This window comes from Eurypyga helias, unplaced genomic scaffold (assembly GCF_000690775.1).
Source record: "Eurypyga helias isolate BGI_N326 unplaced genomic scaffold, ASM69077v1 scaffold348, whole genome shotgun sequence".
NCBI lineage: Eukaryota > Metazoa > Chordata > Aves > Eurypygiformes > Eurypygidae > Eurypyga > Eurypyga helias.
Window position 1 is genome coordinate 98520 of NW_010264738.1, and position 21286 is coordinate 119805.

The 21286-nt window shown below is 37.8% G+C and overlaps 1 protein-coding gene across 1 annotated transcript in view; it reads left to right on the forward strand.

Annotated features, from left to right (window-relative positions):
• The window catches only part of PTPRZ1 (protein tyrosine phosphatase, receptor-type, Z polypeptide 1), a 98361-nt gene that overhangs the window by 59182 nt on the left and 17893 nt on the right, over positions 1 to 21286 (forward strand). Inside the window, exons 11-14 of the mRNA XM_010156459.1 lie at positions 1564 to 2524; positions 8822 to 8966; positions 16298 to 16389; positions 19662 to 19747. Of these exons, the coding sequence (XP_010154761.1) occupies positions 1564 to 2524; positions 8822 to 8966; positions 16298 to 16389; positions 19662 to 19747 (1284 nt within the window). The remainder of the gene's footprint in view (positions 1 to 1563; positions 2525 to 8821; positions 8967 to 16297; positions 16390 to 19661; positions 19748 to 21286) is intronic.

Here is a 21286-nt window from a genome sequence, read left to right on the forward strand (position 1 = left end):
ATTTAGCAGAATCAAAGCTGTCACCCAGTGTTAGGCTTTTGAGTTTGTTTAAAGGCAAATCTGACTTGGGCTTGCTTACAATGACCTCGTCATGTACTAAACTGAAATAAGAGAGGAAGGCAGTTCTGCTGAAGACTGGGATTCATGCGTGCCTGCTATCAGTGTGCTATCTCTTGAATTTAACAGTTATTTCAAAATTCTTAGTCATTTACTCTTACTTCTTGAAAGTTAGACTTTACGGTATAACTCTATTTTGCACAGTTTTTGATATTTTTATGGTAACCTCCACAGATTTCATATTTGGTTGCTTGAGATCCAGCAAGGAGAGAGGTGAAAATATTACAATGAAGTTTAAAACAGTCTCTAATACTGATTTTCCAACATGGATATTTCCTTCAGTAAGACCTACCTTTGCATCAATTATTGCCTCAGAATTTTTATTTTGTAGTTTCAATCTATCACCACGATATTCTCACTGAGTGCCAAGTCCTTTTAGTTAAATAGATAGCCTGTGCTTACCTGTCTCTTTACCTTCCCTAGTATTTGTGGAGGCTGAGTAACCAATAATAGTTATTTCTCTATTTCTGTGTATCTAGACTATTATATTGCATCTGTCAGGACAGTAACCAAGTGCCAGTGAATGTCAACAAATTTTTGCTTGAACTAAGAAAGTTTAAAAGTGCAGGCATTGCGCTACAGAAAGTAGATTTTCGGGAGCAAGGGCCTGTGCAGTCCAGTCCAGGTTTGAGGGCACAGTCTACGTGCTGATGTCTCTACATTTTAGGTATTTGGCCCATCAAACGAGTCATGTCTGAGGTACTTCGTGTTGTGTGAGAGCACTAGAGGTTCCTGGCTGTGCCCTGATCAGTGCAGGGGTGGGAGATCTACTCAGCCTAAAATATAATGGAAACTAAGGATTTCTTAGACTGATAACTGTGTCCCAGTCTTCTGGGTGTTTTCTCTCAACATTATGCTTTTGAATAAAAACAGTGGGTATTGCCACCACATCACTAAGCCAGATCTTCAAAAACAAAGGGCGTTGCATTCTGTATTTTGTGAGAGGCTCTCTTGCTGGTGTCTCTTAGGGCTATGTTTGCCTATCAAACCAAGTCCCTCAGAAACTGAAGGTGGCCCTCAATCTAGTTTGCAGAGTTCAGCTCGGGTATGTTCTGATAGCAAAACCATTTTTTCATTGATGTGTGCTGCTGCATATGCAATTGCATTTTATTAGGAAAGAGATGGAGCTTTTTTAATAAAGTAGGTAAATACTATGGGTGGTTTTTGTTTCTCAAACAGAGTAAAAGTACCACAATATTTAAGAGGTTGTGACACAGGATTTTTTGTTTGTTTGTATTGCAAATAAGTAATGTTTTCAAGAGAGAAGAGGATACCTGTTCTTGCAGCTGAATATTTTGCTTTAAGACCAACAGTCTTCTCAAGTGTTGTTTTGCCCCTCTTGTTTCTATGGAGCCAGGAAAATGTCTTATTGCAACTTTGGTTTTTGTTTTTGTACAGTGTCTATAAACATTTTTAATTGTCTGCGGCTATGATATTTTTTCAAAGGATGAAGTTGATGAAAAGGAAACAGAGGTGGATGAAGAAACTGCAGTGATTTCTAGCACTGACAGTAAAATAAACCAAATGAGGAAAGATTTCCAGGTGACTACATCCAGCTACAGTCGAGAAAAAATGGGGACAAACCCCAGTGAATCTAAAACAAATAGATACTTAACAAGAGAAGAAGAATTGCGTGGTAAGGATGATGTTTTCAAAGCAGTTTATTACCCTACTACTCCACCTGTTAGTGAAATTTCTGAAGAAGAGGAAGATCCATTTTTGGAATCCCAAACAATTACTGGAATTCCTCCTCAACTCACTGTCTCCACCAAAGGCGTAGAAGAAGAATACATATACCTTTCTTCAGGCACTGATCCAACAAGAATAACCACTACTGGCCATAGTGATGAAGATTTCTTATTGTCTCCTTTTAAACCTCATCAGGAATCTGATGACTTTTGGAGTCCAGTGCTTACCACTTCTTCAGCACAGCTGGTTACAGAGGATACCTCCCAAGAAGACACCCTTCCTTCAGGAAGCCCAGATATAAGCATGCATGATGTTCTTTCCCAAGGCTCCATTAAGTATGTTTCAGAAGGTGTAGCACCCTCAAGCTCTGATGAGCCTCCAGAGCATCCTTCTTCCACTGATGGAAATTTATGGTTTCGTAATGCTACAGATCCGACAACTCCATCTGTTGATACATCGGATAGCAGGCAATTGTCTCAGACCAGTCACACTGATGCTTACGTAGAGGGATTAAAGCCAGCTACAGTGCCCTATTCCAGCAGCCCAGTGGTTTTACAAGACACTTCAGATGCGGATTTAGAATTGCCACATTATTCTACCTTTGCTTTCTCCTCTGCTGAATTATCACCTCACTCTATCCCTTCAAGCTCTGGAGAATATGGTTCTGCTTCTGCTGCCAGTGAGGTACTCTTTCAGACAACTCAACCAGTCTATAATGGTGAGATACCTCTTCAACCTTCCTACAGTAGTGAAGTGTTTCCTCTAGTCACCCCTTTGTTGTTTGACTCTCAGATGCTCGACACTACCCCTGCTACATCAGATAGTGGTGTGACCTTGCATGCTACACCTGTATTTCCCAGTGTTGATGTGTCATTTGAACCCACCCTGTCTTCCTATGATGACGTACCTTTGCTTACATTTTCCTCTGCTTCCTCCAGTAGTAAAATGTTTCACCGTTTGTATACAGTTTCTCAAATGTTTCCACAAAGTGCTACTCCAGCTGTTGCAAGTGATAAGGTGTCCCTGCATGCTTCTTTGACGTTGGCAGAGGGTGATACATTAATACAGCCAAGCCTTGCTCAATATGCTGATGTGGTGTCACATCAGACTACTCATGCCGCTTCAGAGACACTGATATTTGGTCATAATAGAACTCACATATTTTCTCAAGTTGAACCATCCAGCAGTGATGTAAATATGCATGTACTACCTACAATGTCTGAACTTCTTTATGCTTTGTCTAGTAATGTGGGCTCCCTCCAAAGCTTTACTGTTTCCCATGACTCCACAGAATTTGTGCATGATTCTGTTGACGTATTTCGTCAAGAACCTTTATTTAGCAGCTATAACAATGTACTGGTGCATAAACCTTCTTCTGTAATATCACAAGCTGATACTTTGCTGCAGCCTACGCGCACTCTATCTAGCGATACGGATTGGTCTGAAGCATACTCTGGTAGCGAGTCCCTTTTGCCTGATACAGATACTTTGACAGTACTTAACGTTTCTTCCTCTGATTCTGTAGATGAAATTACATATGAATCATCTGGGTTTAGTGATGTTAATAAGATGCTTCAAAAAGGTGATGTTGTATATGGAGATGAGAGAGAACTGCAAATTTCCTCTTCTTTAAGTGAAATGGCTTCCAATGGTGAAAGTAAAGTGATACCTGAACTTTCTACATCTGTTTCTAATAATGATGTAATTAAGCAGAATATGTCTCTGCAAGAAAGCCCACTTCCTGTTTCTAGCACAAAGGGAATCCTTCCAGTCTCTCTTGCTTTTCCCACTACTAAGATATTTGATCATGATATTAGTAAACTTGCAGAAAAACACCTTTCCGTTCAGCCTTTGCATGTTACAACTCCAAACTTTGATGACACTTTGCTTAAACCTATGCTTAGTGCAAGCTCAGATCAAGCTCTCTCTGCCCCTGCTTATAGCAAAATGTTATCCTCGACTCAGCCATACTTTTATGAGACCTCAGCTACATTAAATAATGAAGCATTACTGCAATCCTCCTTCCAGTCTTCTGGCGATGGCACTCTGCTTAACACGGCTGCAGCTGTGCCTAGTGATCCGATATTGGCTGAAAGCTCCAGGGTTCATAAACCTAGTTCTACATTTGACCAAATATTGCATCAAATGGCACCAAGTTCTGCTACAACTGAAACCATGCTGCATTCTACACCTGCACCTTCCGTTGCCGATATGTTGTCAAACACTTTTAGTAAGCCCACAGCGTCACTTCAAGGTTTATCTGTTTCTTATGCAAGTGAGGAATATGGTTCATCCAGTTTGTTTAACAGTGAAGATGTTCAGCATAGTGATGTTTCCCTCCAGCTGACCAGTTTAGAAAGTACAAATGCCTTTCCCCTCCAAGCAGCGAATGCCGTAACAGCTCCCTTCCTCACAGGTGATACATTTCCACACGTAGCTACTCCTGCAGACAGCCGTATCTCCTCAAGTGGTTTTGAAAGAAGTGAGGCTGCCAGTGTCTCTTCAAGTTCTACACTTGGTTTTGATGCTGTTCGTATGCCTGCAGTTGTTTCTGATTCTGACGTGTCCATTCATCACACTCTTCCTTTACGAAATGTAGATATTTCTGTTACGGCTGTTCCTCCCAAAAGTGAGATCCCTGTAACTTTGAATAGGTTGCTGGTTCCTTCTAGAGAATCCTCGGGGTTGTCTCCCAGTATCGTGTCCAGTACCGATTTGTGGCCTTCTGTAGTTGAGGATGACTACGATGAATATGACGATGGCTTCCCTGTAAGTAACTGTATCTCATGCACTTCCCATAGAGAAGCTCAGGAGGATATGGTAGTAGAGGAACAAAATACAAAGGTTATCAATAACAAGGATCAGAGTAACCTAATTATAAGCTCACATTCTGAGAAACCTGAAGAAGAAGAGAAAATTTCGACTGCTGCCTCAGACAGTCAGATAAACCATGCCACGGACAGACGTGATCATACATCCATACCGACTTTGACAGCAAGCGTGATGCCCAAGAAGCACAACGACGCGCCAGTTTTGGAGAACCACATTCAGACTGCTAGTGTCCCGTTGCAAAACACATCAGAGTCCAAGTCTTGGGCTGTTTTTACAAGTGATGAAGAAAGTGGTTCTGGCCAAGGTACCTCAGATAGCCTTAATGATAATGAAACTTCAACAGATTTCAGTTTTCCTGACCTTAATGAGAGAGACACTGAAGGGGCAGTGGAAGCAGGTAACTCAGAATTAACTCCTGGATCATCGCAGTCATCAGCCTCGTCTGTTGCTAGCGATCACGCATCAGTATTCAACATCTCTGAGGCAGGTTAGTTACGGATAAGTAATGAATGCCGTGGAGAGCTATGAGGGGATACTTTGGTGCCATAGAGAATGAGGTTTATATACGTATAATAAAAGCAGAACATAACGGTGCCAGTGGGTGTGATGAAGGAAGCATTGGGGAACAGGGGGTGCATGCTGAGCTGCTTATCTTGGGAATGCTACTTCCAGCTACTTAAAACTGCACCTGAAATATTCTTCAGTAAGAAGATTCACGCTCTGGTTTTGGATAGATGCATACTGTCAGCAGAAGTTGAGTGATGCACAATCTAAAACCAGAATTTGTTTCAATGTTAATTGTTTAATTTTAGTTTTAAAGGTTTAAGAGGGATGTAAGTTCTCTGCACAAAGTCAAGTGCTGCCCTTATGGAAATATGCCAGAGAAAACTGTGCGTCTGCCAGAGGAAACATACCTCTGAGATTCTGGTTTTTATCTCATACCAGCACATTTCCTCGTTGTGTTTTGATTTGTGTTTTCTAAGATTTATTGAGCAAGGAATAAGATGCTTCAGTGTGAATCTGATACATCTTAACTCATAAAAACATTCGTTTTCATTCTTACTCTGTATGCCATGTTCAGATTTCAGTGAGTTGCAAACTTTTTGTGCCAGATTTGTATGTTTCCAAAATACTTAGAGCCAGATTGTCCTGTACCTGTTTATATTTCGCTCTACTTTCCTATTTAGTCCTCTTAAAGTCAGTGAGAGTATTTGTGATCTGATTCAAAGGATAAGGTCAGAAGGCAAAACTGATCCTCATATGGATAAAAACCTGATAAATATAAAGCATTTTCTTTGTGTTTAAAAATGTATTGTGGAAAACCTGAAGTATGCAGACACAGAATTTGCATTGCCTATTGTTAGAGTATTAAAAATCCAAGAGTGAAGTCAGAAACAATCTATGATGTTTGGAAGGGGAAAAAAAAAAAAAAACCCACAACAACAAAGAAAGTTATTTGAAATATTTGAAATTGAACTTCCACTAAGTACTGACAGCATCTGTAGAGGGCAGTATCATTCAAGTAAACCCACTAAGGAATGCGATCCACAAAGCATGCAAAGTTTTCAGCCCCGTCTTACAAATACACCAGTTAAATCACATGAGGTCGTACCACTCATGAGCAACAGCATATTAATATGGAAAGGTGGTAAATTGACACTCCATGTAGCTGTGGCTAGTAGAATGTTAAATCAGAAATTAAAATAAAAATAAAATAGAAAACATACTGAAATTAGTAGGAGTCCTAACAACGTAGATGTTATAAAGCTGAATCAATAAGTGAATTAGTTTAGTAGGTAAGTAGTTACCACACTGTGTAAAATGCATAACATTTCTTTTAAAATCAGCAAAAAGAACACCAGTATTTCAAAACTTATGTTACTAATGTGAATGAATGTTACAAGAGATTTATAGTTTACATAATGGGTGTCATTTGCACTGTTACTCATAGTAACTCAAAAAGATTATACATTACTGGAGGAGTAGTCATAACAGTAAAACAGGCTTAGAGCTTGTCTTCTAAATATTGAAAGACACTATACAGTATCATTTCATGTACATTATTTTTTTCAATAAATGATGCCAAATATTGTCATTTAATAAATTGAAAGTTCAATGTGAGCATGTCTAACATGGTCTCCTGTACATCAGACATCTTTGTTTAATTCAGTTATAAAGAAATGAAACAATGCAAAACCTCTTAGCTGAGAACTTATTTATACATTACAGTGCATTCACCAAAAACTGATGGAGTATCTTTTGTTCTCACTATTACAGAAATTGTCATTTAAACTTTTCCCAGTCTTAGTAGTTGTTGATGCAATCTTATGCTTTTTCTGAACGAGGGCTTTCTCCATAAGACCTCTATGGCTATGTGAAACTTTCAACTTCAGTTAAAAAACTCTAAGAGAAATTAATATAAAGAAATATGCAAAGGATCCAAACACATCAGTTATTAGGGAACAAAGAAACCTGCTGTAGATGAGACTGCCTTTTCAGCCGCAATCGTTGGAGTGATGTCCAAGTAGGCAAGAAACCCCTGTTACAGGAGAAGTCTGCTCTTCATTCCCTATGGAAGAAATCCTAATATGATTTGATCATGCCGTTTGAGAGAACCCTGTCAATCACACAGATAAGGCTGGGTTTTATGCTGAGAATTAGTCCAGACTTGTATAATCAAGTATGAATGCTTCAAAGGGATCATATTCCGATCTCTCATTCATACACAGTTTCTTCTGAAATCAATAGGAAATACTGATTTCAGCCTGCTCATCAGAAACTTGGGGGCAGATTTTGCAGAAGAAACTTGTCCTGCAAACACTTTGCCCACTGAGGCACAGGATTTAGAGAGTAGTGATTCATTTGGGTGTTTTTTATACTGTGAACTAAAACCAAGAAGATGTCTGCAAGATCAGAGCCTAGACCTTTTTGTATATAAAGCCCTGAAAGCCCCTAAGCTCAAGAAAATGGAAACAAGCAGAGAACTGCCTGGAAATCTGCACTGTGGGAAGCTGTTTGGTTTTTGACATCCTATTTAGCACATGTGATTTTTTGTCTTTTTTTTTTTTTTTTGATCCAACTCCATTTCCTCTTCCCTTTTGTCTGACAGCTTTTTACTCGTGTAGAATTGGTCCCTTGAAATCCCAGTGAAGCACAGCTGATATCTAGACAGCAAACTTCTGCTCCCATACAGAACATTCATTGAATTAGGACTGTTCACAAAAGCAGAAAACATGCTTACAAGATCTAGGGGTTTAATTCCAAAAAGTGCAAAAGTGCTTATTTCTGTGTTTTACCTTATGTAATTGTCACAGACCACAGTAAACTACACAGACTGAAAAGAATTGGTCGTTTTGTGTCAAAATCACAAGTTTTAAAGTGTTTACTTCTTGAGGTATAACCAAAGTTAAAAATGCAGGATTGGTCTCATCCACCACTGTATTCCCTTCTTTAATGAGATTATAAAATATATTGATTTAATCTTCATACAGACCCCTATGCCCAAATATTCCTGTCACCCAGCATTACAAGGCTGACAGAAATGTGAAATCTAGACAACACCTAAAGAATAATTTTATCACCTCTAAAAATGGATGTAGGAAATTTAATTCTGGCTCCAGTATAGCTGTGGGAGGAAGTACTGCAATTAGATTCAAAGGAAGCAGGATGGATCTATAAGGCAAGTTACATAATGGGCAATGTATTAAATACAGAAGGTTTAACTGCAATACAGCAAGCACATCGGGACTATTGTAACAAATTTTTCCTATTAAACTATTAGCCAGAGAAGTGATTTGCATTACAAGAGTGACAGTTTAATATCAAAATGTTCTTTACACATTCCAATATTCTATATTCAGATGCCTTAATTCAGTTGGCTTTCAGCTAATAAACAGATGAAAATAAAATACTTTCTTTTCCTGTATTTTAACAACCATCTGCTATTCTTACAAAAAGAAGTGTCCACTGCTGGAAGGCTGAGTCACATAAGCTTGTACACTTTGCTTTACCCTCTATCTGCTTATTTTCTGTAAGCTGGTTTGCAAATGTATACACTTTCTGCAGTACGTAGTAAAGAGCAGAGGTAAGTGGTAACAAGTAGGTGCATTATAAGACACATTCACTCGTGTTGTGCATTTCTCAGAATTTAAACATGGACTGTTTCAATTTTCTCTGACTGCAGAGGCAAGTAATAGTAGCCATGAGTCTCGTATTGGTCTAGCTGAGAGTCTGGAATCAGAGAAGAAGACAGTTATACCACTTGTGGTCGTATCAGCCCTGACTTTTATCTGTCTAGTGATTCTTGTGGGTATTCTCATATACTGGAGGTAAGTTGTTTTTTGGTTGGTTTTTTTGGTTTTGTTTGGGTTTTTTTTTCCAGTTCTAAAGAGCTCTGATTTCAAAAATGTGATTGGCATTATTGAGCTGGCTTACAAGAGGGAGACTGTATCTTTCTCACCACGTCTTTGTATTGTTTCCAGTCCTGCAGTGACATAAAGTTGACAAAATAAGGTGGTTTCTGTCTAAAATGCTCCACTACAATTCTTTCTGGTTGCAGAAGGTTGAACCATTGCAGATAGTTTCTTTCTATATTGAGAGATTTTAGTAAACTATTACTTGTGATTATTAATGCCTAGAAGACAAGTGACTTAACAGAGCACTGGGAAGAAGAAGAAGGAAAAGAAAAGTGAATAGCATGGCATGGGTTCATTTCCTATCTTTCCAATTCCTTAACAGTTAAAAACGTAGTTGCCAATTTAGGATGAGAATCTATGATCCTCAACAGGACTATCCAAATAAGCAACTCATATAGAACATGAGGAGTGTGCTGCTGCTGGCATTGTATGCAAGACAGAAATGGGGTAGTTTAATGATACTATAATAGTATAAATGTGTTAAGATCACTTACTGAGTAGATCTTACAATGTTCTGTGATTAAAAAGTTGTTCTGCTTTGTGCTACTGCCAGATCAAAATTTGCCCCCCAGCCTTTCAAACCATTCAACAGGCATCTAAGGACGTTTCATGTGCACAAACATGCTTAAGTTCCCTCATGGATGTGTTTCTCTGTGATTTGATAAATTGATAGAAGAGTAAGAAAAAAAATTAAGCTAAAGGAAAGTGACAGATGCAAGAAGTCACGATAGCATAATCAGTGAACGTAAAAGACAATATCTATATTGTGGAATAAAGCAGACCAGAGACTCTTCTCCAGCCCCAGCTGGCATGGCACAGATCTCTTCCATACAGCCAACGTCTCTTCCCACACAGGGGAAAACACCATTCACATCCCCTGCTGGAGATGGTTTCTGTCCTGTGCTAGCCCGAATTGTGTCAAGCGCTGCGTGAAGTAATGCAACTTGGCCTGAGCTAAAAGCATACCAGGAATCTAGTTAAGTATGTGACAATATGTGACAGTGCTCAAGCCTTTATCTGGCTGTTCGGTTGGTTCTAGATAAAGCCAGAGAGTCTTCCTAGCGACTGATCTGCTCAAGCTTTCAAAACTCACGCACAACCCTAACACTTCCTCAGGTGTGCAGGTTGCCAGGGAACAAACACAGTGGTCTAACAAGGAAATAAGTTGCAAAAACTTCCTCCCACGGAGATTCTTGCTCTTTGGTGATTTCCAGGACCCTGATTCTATTACTGCTTCTGTAGAGCTAACACGTAAACTAGCAGCAAGAAACAAGACCTTGCTCTTCCAGCAGCTGTATGAACAAGGGGGAAGGCAGGCCCAAACATCTCAGATGCTTCAAGTGCTTCTTTCTTCTTTTTTCCCTTACTCAATCTTGCTTAATCTAAAATGTATAAAAGTAGTGAAGAACCAGGAACTAGTTCCCAGACTGCCCTTTCCAAGCTATTGAGTACTGTAATCTCAAGGCTGTGATGTCAAGTTTCAGCTTACTGACTTTTCTTCCAGTCTCCTGACACTGGTTTTCTATCGGCCCAGCAGGGTATGTCCCACGTGGGGACAGAATCCATCCTGTCCCTAAACAGACTAGGCCTAAGAAATTGACTTCAAGCTTCCTTCAGTCCAGGCAAGTGTGCTAGTGAGTTAGCCAGCCTTTAGCATGACTACAGACACTTTTGAGCAATGAATTTTCAGAAAGATTTCTTCTTCTTTCTGAAGAAGTGGTTAATTGCCCTAAGAATTACACAACTGATTTCTTAGTTTATGTTTAGTTGGATAATTACACTGTCCATCACAGGATTTCCATATAACCACTTTCATACTGAGAACCTTTTTCTGTCTTTCATGTTAGGCAACATGAACTTTCATATTCATCTTCCAAAGGGTTTCATCCCTGAAGTTAAATAGTATTCGAAATCTCCTCTATTTGCCAAAGAACACCATCCATTTTAAGACCCAGATTGTACAGTGCAGTTCTGGTAATCCTACACGTTACAAGCTTGTTTTTGTCGAATAACATTGTGTTCATTTCGTATTCTTTCTCTGGGAATGAACAATTCTGTAACATAGGTCTTTCAAAATAAAACAAAAATCCCGTTAGCAGTAATATGTTCTTGAACTTGAATTTAATCTTTTCTGTATTTCTTGTGTACTACAAAATAAAATATGGAGCTCTTTTTTTGTTAATCCTCAAGAAAATTTTCTTGGCATTATGATGATACCAGTAACATGTTTCTTAATTCAGAGGAATGCAACATAAATGGTATGTATTGTAGGTGGGACTTTGTGGTCCTCTTTCAAATGTACCAAGACCCCCACCTCCTTTTAAAGCCTGAGAAAAATCAGAACATGAATTTTCTTGCTATGCAGTTTTCTTTATGCCTGGAAAATATTAGTATAAAGTCTATAAGCATTTTTATGGTTAGAATCAGTTTTGAAATAATTGATGTAAACTGTCAGTGTTTGGTTTTATAATGCTTTTCTTACATGGGCCAATTATTTTCACTTATTAAAGCTCATAAAAAGTTTAAGTCTGCAAGAAGTAATCTATATTCCTTTGGCAACAGTAGTCAAAACAATTGCATTGGTATATCCTAGATGGGTATTTCAGTGAATAGTTCTTTCAGTTGTTTCCACTATTAGCTCCCAATTTGAATATGCAAAAGGTGTATTTAATATGCAAAAGGTGTGTTACTTGGTTTTAAAACCGAGTAATGACCAAGAGTGACAAGGTCCAGTTTCTCAAGGTAAAAAAAAGGCAAAATTATTTTGTTCTTCACGTGAGTGACTTGTATCAGAAAAATAATTCTGTACCATCTGTTGTTTGGGTTTTGAGGGGGTTTTTTACATGAAATTGTTAATCAGCACTTGAGGAAATTCCCCAATCTCTTCACTATCTCATTAAGCATAATTTCAATCTTTCTGTGATAAAATATTCATTTCTCTGACAGGGATGAAAACTTTTAATGGCAATATTGTCTAAAGATTGTCTAATTGCCAGTAGGAAAATACACAATTTTGAACTACTCTAGTTCTGTGTATCCAATCTTTTGTAATTCTAGCAATTTTCAAGCAATGTTATTTTCCTTTCATTTCTTCAGCATGATTAAGATTAAAGTGGAATAAACAAGGAGATTCTTTTGCCTGTTTAATGGCCTTGTCATCCGGATAGATTTTTTTTACAGCTTTAGAGAGAATTTTCTATCCAAATCTCGAGTCCATCCATCTCTCTCAGTATCTATCTACTTGACTGAGTCCTTTCAGCAGAGATACAGCAGGGATATTTTAATCTTCTTGCTCTGTTCTTTTCATTTCTGGATGGCTTCATCATTCCTATTTTGCTGAATTAACCTTATCTGTTAAGGTGACCGAAACTGAAAGTTTCTCTGTGCTGATATGTAATATACTGGAAATTGCTTGTGTATGTGTGTACTCTTTTGGAGCAGTTCATAGAAGTGATCAATGAAAATAAAGCTGATGTATAGGAAGAAATGTCAGGCTATTTGTGCAAATTGGTTTTTATAGTGGTTATCATAAGAAAAGCTTGGAAAACAGTAAAATGGTAACAGTTGTCAGTGGGAGTTGTACCATTCAAGATTTATTTTCAACAAATGTATATGAATCTCAGTAAGACACTAGCTCTAATAACATGAACAGCAAACTACTAATGCAGTTCCATCTACATTTCTATCTATAGACATTCTGAGTGCCAGCTGGCTGTCATGAAGCCTCCTAGAAGTTACATGACAGCAGTGCTTCAGAAATGACCAACCCAATAAGAGACAGTACCCTGAGCAGCCATTTGAATTTTAATTTCCCTCTATCACCCTATGTCTCTGAAACACAGCTGTCAGAGAATGTTCATTTTCTTATCCCTGATTTGAACTGATGCCTTGAATCCTGTGTTAGGTTTATGGGAACAGAGCTGTGAACCCTCTGTAAGGATAGTTAAATTCACACATGCAGAGACAACCTAAAATCAGATTTAAACTTACAAAGGCCACACTTGTCCACCCAGCAAGGAAAAACTTCTCAACTATGTAACATCAAATTACAAATAAAATAGTTAATAAAATTTGAAAATTAAAATTTCAGCTGACGTGCACTTAAAAATTAATTGGAATAATTGGAATGACTGGATCAACTGAGGATCCATTTAAAGATCCTTTGGAACCATCAGATCTTTAAATGATGGGAATAATTAAAAAAAATCTAATAAGTGTTTGAGAATACCTATTGGGAGATTTTCTGTGAGCACAAAAGACCTTGAAATTCTCAGAAAAAGTAGTAGTCATGCCTCTAGGATGATTCTGGATGAGTACTGGATGTGCAAATCCATCCAGTCGCAGGTGCCTCTAACTTCAAGGTTCAGCTCCCTTCCTCAGCGATGCAAGCGGTGAACACCCTTGAACATCCTTACACACACGCACAGCACCATGCCATGCTGCCTGCCTCCCTGAAAATCCGAGTCAAGCTCTGAGCAGTCCCTGGCCCAGGGGGAAATAGGCAGGACATATCCTTAGCCAGGATCCAGAGGCTCACATGCCTGGAAAACGATGTCCTCTGCAGTGTGAGGAGTAGTCTTATCCCAAGTAGCTCATGCTTATGTATTCGTTCAGCTCTGGTATCCTTCCTGTTAAACCCAAGAGCTTCTGCTGCATGCCTTCCTGTACGGATAGAGACACGCTAATTAATTCAATGACTTAGCAGTATGTCCGTAGATAAAACGTGTGTTCAAAGAAGTGCGGTGTCTAAATTACAAATTACAGTTTTAGGTCGAAGATCTTAATGCTGCGATGAAAGGTGTAAATTAAATAATCAGGTTAACATTGAGTGATGGGACCTTTGTCTGGAAGTTTGAAATAGTCATCACTTTTTCCATTAACAACAAGTGATAATTAACGAGACATGGTTATTAACATTAGGTTTAGTCGTGAAGGCTTTCACTGCTGATGCAGAAGCAGATGGAGTGCCTATTTATGAGCCTTATTACAGGTTAAGTCAACTGCTACGGATTTGTCTCCCAAATGTGCTAAGGGTGTAATTTATTTTCAGCCACAATTAACTTGTTAAAGATTAAAGATACAGTGGCTCAATAAGGGATAGTGAATGTATGCATATTATGAAGACATTTTAAGTACTGCTTTACATGTGAAAGCCATTATGCTAATTAAATTCTTTTTAGCTCAATCTTTTCTCAAGCAAGGAGGTGACAATTTTTTTTTTTGGTTTTAGAGCTTTGATATCATAGAATCATAGAATGCATTGCATTGGAAGGCATCCTTAAAGGTCATCTAGTCTAATTCCCCTGCCATGGGCAAGGACATCTTCAGCTAGATCTGGTTGCTCAGACCCCAGTCCAATCTGACCTTGAATATTTCCAGGGATGGCGTGTCTATACCACCTGAATCTCGGCAACCTGTTCCAGTCAGGCTGGTTGGCCTGTTTGGCTGGTCGGTGCCTTTTTTAATAAACACAGTACGTCAGCATTCTCAGTACCCATAAGGCAGGGCCAGACTTTCCAAAAGTGTTTAGTGATTTGAAGTGCTTTGATACCTGGTACCTCTTACAGAGATTGTGTGCACAGTCCTGAGACTAAGTCTTGAGTATTATGCTACACTGGGACAACCTCTCTCACCTCAGCAGCTCCCAACTCTATGGGGTGCTGAAGTTAGAGCCTCTTTAAACATTAGAAAGATGTTCCCAAGCACATACTGAAAGTGTTCTTGGTCTGCCTCCAAAATTGCCTTTTTTAAGTAAAGCTAAGTACATAATGGGTGGTCTTAACCCCAAATATGTCATGCAAAGTCAAAGCTCCTCAGTGACTGTCACAAGGATGCTTTTAGAGGATTTTAGCTGCACTCCAAATTTAATTGTCATGTGAGTCAACAGAATTCTTTTTCATGCCACAATTTTCCCTTTGATGTAGCTGTCCACTTTTTCTTGTGTTTTAGGAAAATCTGCATTGTACACAGACAGAAAATTCACAACACATTCCAAGACTATGGGCATCTTTCCCAGAGGCTTAATTCAAATAAGCTTACCAAAGACTTTATGATCTACATTAATGGTTCTGGAAAGACTGACAAAATCTGCATATTCCCTATCTATTTCTCAAAATAGCTTCAAAATTTATTTTTTATTATAACAGTTATCTGAGAGGGTTTATCCATACAGGAACAGTACAGAAGAATTTAAAACACCAGTGATTAGCCAAAATAGCAAAAGATGATATAATAGCTTCAGCCAACAGCTTTGAAGAAGCAGAATCTTGTGAATATAAAATGAGATTAATATTTTCATGGTGCATATATTTCTTTTTAAATTTAATGATTAGTGAATAATATTTCAAATAGATTAAGTGACCCAGAGTAAAGATTGTTATTAGCATGTCTAATCATATGGAGATTTTTTAATTAAGGAGGCTTTGCAATGCTTACAGCAGCAGTTGGTTATTTAGTCCCTTGAATAGCTTGGACTCTTAACAGATGCTATTCTTATTATCTTCACATCTGGATTACAGCACAAAGAACATTGTGGGTCATGGTTAAGGTTGATTCCATTTGTATTCATCCTTCAATGTTTTTGCAACAAAGCTAGAATCTCCTGCAGTTATAAATTTCCCTGTCAACTTCAGGAAGTCATCCTTGGTTAAGGTGTCCCTCACTGTTGCAACTACATCATGAAAAAAAAATGTTTATCCCCAGTCATAGTAGTTCCAGAGCCACGTGTTGTCTGCCACAGGGCATGTTGCCTCTTATTGCATTTCTGTGTTTGCAGTAGGATCTACCAATGAATTACCAGAACTGATCTTATGCACTGCTCCATCTTCAGGCTAGCATAATCACATGAAAGGGAACAATAATTACATGTGCCAATTTGGATAAGCAAGGAAGACAATGGCATTTTTTATACTTGGGTTGTTGTGCAGCATCTACAGTAGCTCCTGATGCAGAGTCCCTCTTTCCACTTTCAATATGTCTGATGGGTGCTCTGTCTTCTGCCTCTGCTATAGGTAAAGATGCATGAACTATGTATTATGCTGAGTTAATGCAGTATCTTCAAGTTGTATTAATAATTTGGTAGTGTGTTGGGGAAATACTTATATTAGAGTAGTAATATTTGACACTCCGTGAAAACTGGTTTTCAAAACCGTGATTTCTTTCTTACTCAATAATGCCAGAATTCCAAAAGGTCTCAGATAATGTTTTATCTTTTGCAATATTTATTTATGTTTCTTCCCCTCTAGGAAATGTTTCCAGACTGCTCACTTTTATTTAGAAGATAATACATCACCGCGAGTGATTTCTGCTCCCCCAGCTCCAATCTTCCCGGTCTCAGGTATTTTTTTTTTTTTGTCAGCTGTTCTGTGGATTGGTCTGAGCTGTCTGAAGATGCTGCTTCGTGTGTGTCCATATGAATTCTTCATGTACTGTAACATCTGTAAACCAGAGATTTGTACCCTCTTGTACTAATAAACCCAGGTGCACTTGATGGAGGCAGAGACTAGTGTTACTAATGTTCTGTCTTGTAGGTGACACAGAAGAGAAATATCCTCATCTTGCAGAGTTGTTTCAAAGATGTGCTGTGCCTCTTAGCCATTTTTGGGGTAAAGCCTCACTAGAAATGGCTTCTAGTGTAGCCATCTGAGCTACATGAATTAGCTCTAGTTCACTGTCACAAAGTAGAGGATTACACCAGCAACGTTATCTGCTGTATTTCTGCCTTTAATTGAATTTGTCACTTATGTGTAGAACATGACCTCTTCTTTTTACCAGCAGGACCAACGTATGCCTCATCTATCTGCATTTCATTTGTAATTACAACATTTTCTTTAACTTATAAATTTTACTAGCATACTGATAAAGTTCTCTGTAAGGCTCTCATAAAAATGATACACAAGTGCAGAATATTATTGATATCTTCTGGTTCCATATCCACCACAGTTGTTTGGAGAAACTCTTCTCTTTCCTCCCCAGAGAGTAGCAGAGTAGCATGTGCAGCTCTCTCAGCTTTTTCAATCTGAGTAGAATTAAAAGTACCTTAAATAAATAAATCTGCAGCAGATCCCGAGCCACATTTTCACCCATGAGAAAAGAGTATCTTGTTCTACAAGTAGTGCTTTTTCAAACTGTGCTGTTGCACAGGAGGATGTATTCCCTTGGAATGATTGAGGGAAGCAAAATCAGCCCTTGTGTAGATAACTGGTAAACACATTTAATTAAATAAATCCCAAATATTAGACTTCTGTTGTAACTGAATTGTAGGCATCTTTAAATGCCTCTTGTATTGATTGCTATTGTTAGGAGATGCATAACCTCTTTCTAAATGGTTAATAGGCAGGGATACAACTTGATTTCAGAAAACATGTGGTTATTTATGAACGTCAAGTGGCAATCATTATAGGAAATTTCTGCTCTTACTCTATCATTAACTATATTGCAGTACAATGGTATAATTTTCTTACAATTTTTCCTGACCAGCTCACCTTAGGGAGATAATGTGTTCCATTGTCATAAGACAGAATTGCACTTATATTTGTCCTGAGTGCTTAAAATATGTGTTTTGATGCTGGAGGTTTTCTTTCTGAAATAGTGCTAAACATTAACTTAAAGAGAAAAGTGTTTGTAAGTGACTAAAAGATACATAAAATATTTCATTAAAAAAGCTGCAAGCACTGAGAAAATATTTTTGATTTATTTTGCATGCAGTAGATGTCAAGTGAGCAGTTTTTGTGTTTTCCGTTGCACAAGTGTTTCAGCAGTGTAATTTTACAACAATTGAGAGTAACTGCGATATAATACTGGCAAAGAGCGTCGAGCAGGAAGAACATTTTCTGACTGCTAACTTTAATTTGTTATTATGACTATGACTAAAAGCACACTCCACAGATCTCATTATATAGTAAGTTTTCTTTTTGTGGAGTTTCATTGGCAGAGATACAAGAGTTGCAGTTATTCACAGAAAATACCCTGGCACTTCACAGCATAATTCAAAGATGCATCCAGAGCAAATAATAAATTAAAGGGTAATATTAGGACCTACTATCAACCTTTAAGTAGTTTCAAGTGATATCTGCCATCCAGATACAAAATATATTCCTGGAGTCAGAAGTGGTTGAATTGGGAGATTAGCACTGACAGGGAAATAAAACAGTAATTACAACCTGAGATCTCTTTCTCTCTTACTGTCCTTGCTCTTAAGGTCATTTACCTTCCCTTCTGGATTTTTTTGTTTGCATATCATTAGAATAAACACTTTATGCCAGGTTTCGTCTCCGAAGTGTGAAGATAGTGTTACACATTTGTTCTGCTTCTCTTAGGCTTGACTGGATAAATTCACTTTTTGTATTTAGATCCATTCTTGTAAACGGAAGACCAGATGGATCTCAATACAGATCAACAAATTCTTGGTAAATGAAAGCTAAAATTATTAGGTGGCCTAAATGCTGAACATCTGTTGGTGTAAATAACAAGTCCTTATTCAATGTTTTTGATGTTTATTTCTCATATGAAACAGTGGTGAAATTGCAAATTGTGAAGTAAACATATTTTTAATCCATGAAAGGCTTTAAAAAAAAAAAATTCTTCAGAACTAAAACTAGCAGAAATAATGTCATCCTTTAACAGGTAATTAACAGAACAGATGACTTTGTTTACATAGCATATTTGCAGGAAAGATAAGATTAAAAACCCCTAAGGTTTTTGACATGATCCCTAATGAACGTTCTACACAAGAGTGTTTTCTGTATTCGTATAAAGGAAGAAGGAGATGTTCTGAAATACAAACATCAGAAAATTGAGACTTGGTATCAGGACCCAGAAGTTCCATGAATCACATGTATTGGTTGAGAATATAGATATTGTCTTTGTGGGTATCCAGAAAGTCTTAAATCTTTCACTTAAAACTTGAAGTATAAAGCCTGATGTGAAAATTTGCAGTCAATACTCCCAGGATCAGACATAAGATTATTATCAGTATGTAATCATGGGGAGAATGGGGGGAAAAATCCCCACTGGACAATGCAAACATGCAATGCACCAGTTGAAATCATACTACTGGCATAATGCTGCATTAATTTAGCAGACTTGGGACTATGCAGCTAATCCACGTACTGTATCAGAGTCCCAGTGCCACGTCAGTCAGTCTGAAGTACCCCGGCTCCTCTGCCTGATCGTCCTTTCTTTACCACTATTATTCAGAGCTCTGTTCCTACCCTGTCCCACTGAACATCTTTAGCAAACTGCCAACCCTCCCATTTCCCCTTCACTTCACAGGTAGTTCTGAGCGCTCTTCATTTTACAGACAAGCTCAGCGTTTTGCAGAGTCAGCACCTTGATTCTGGGGGCTGAAAGGCTGAGCAAGACCTGACTAGGCATGTTCTATATCTTCCTTCAGAATTGCTGTTTAGAAATGTCTAAGTGATAGAGAATGATTTTAGAGATGTTCATGGTGTTAAAGAGTTTTTATTTTTGTGGGAGTTGTATATCCAAAGTTCATGGCAAAAGTTTTATTTCAGGATGTTTTGTGGATTACCTACGTATAAACTTCTTTATATGTCACTGGCTTTCTGTTCTTCATAAATATATTTTTTGTCTTTTCCCACCCCTAAGATGATGTTGGAGCAATTCCAATAAAGCATTTTCCAAAACATGTTGCAGATTTACATGCAAGTAATGGTTTTTCTGAAGAATTTGAGGTATGGCTCTATGACGTCATCTTTCTTCTTAGCATATACAAGTAATGTTAAGTTTAAATGCCTGGAAACAAAGAAATGGGCATTACATTCTGGCTTGGAGGCCAGTTTCATGAATGCATGTAAATATGAGTACTGTGTTCCCAGTAAGGACTGTTTGTGCACGAAGGCTGGGGAAGATTTATAAAAGCTAACAGAGAACTGGGATGTGAACGGGGATGTTTATTACTGATAAAATACTACAAGAGGGTGTCAGTGAACTGCAAAGATAATGCAATCTGTATGGTTTATCAGATACAGTTATATACCTAAAGCTTTTCCAGCACTAATGCCAGTTGAATTTTGCAGAAGGTACCCACATTTGCTTGTTCCATTTACAGAGAAAAAAAATATGGAAGTAATTATGAGTACACATGGCAAGACTTCTGATTAACAAGGGAGCTAAAGTAGCCTTCATATGTGGTAGTGAAAGCTTTACAGTTCCTTTCCTAAAATATATGGTTCATAAGAGGTATTTTAAAACTTTGAAACATATGCTCTCGTATAATTTACTGTCACAATATCTAGTAACCAATAAACTTCATTGTTTTTCACATTCATATGCATTATAAGCAATTTAAAGATAGATATGTGCTAACTTGAGTCACATGAAATAAACAATACAATCCCAAAAAAGTGATTTCTACCAAGATCAGTGAGTTGGGATGGAAACAAGATTTCTAACTGATGTCTATTAATTTAAAATATGATTGTAATATTCCTGCAGCAAAAATGATACTGAAAGTAAAGAAATTCATAGTTTTGCATCTTTTGGTTTTGTTTTATTTGCCCAGCCATTGTATTGTGATCTACTGGGCTAAAAATTCCATCTCATTCACCTAACCTTACTCATCAGCATTTCTTCAATGCATTTAACGTTCAGATATCCATATGATTGTAGGACCCAACTTGTAAATACTTGTGAATGCCCAGTACATATTCGTATGTTACACATGTGCATACGCACTGGCAGGACTGGGCTCTCCCACTAGACTGGCTGTTAATAAGAGCAGGACTCTGTGTAAATACAATGGTAACAAAGTTCTTTCACCATTAGTGAGGACAGCAACACAGAAAACAAATTGTTCATCCTAAATTGTTCTTTTCCTAAATTAACGCAGTGATCCAAAGACCAAATATGCTGCATCTCACTAGGCTGCACCTACATCATCTGAAATACTTCATGCTTGTTTTAACTGTTACAAAAAACTCAAGTGTCCTATCATTTCTTGGAGATCATTTTTGGCTTTACAGACTGCCTCAGAATTAGTTTCCCAGTCTTTTCTCTATCGGTAAAGAAAAGACATGGAAAAATGGAAATACAGTCATTGTCTTTGGAATGTCAACATACATTTGGATAGGAGAGTACAGGGATGGTTCAGGTTTTTTATTTATATTATTATGAAACAACTTATATTTAAAATCTAGCTTTCAGACTGGTAACCACTTTTCATATATATACCTAAATAGCTGAAGTTGAAGGCAGTTAATATTAAAATAAAT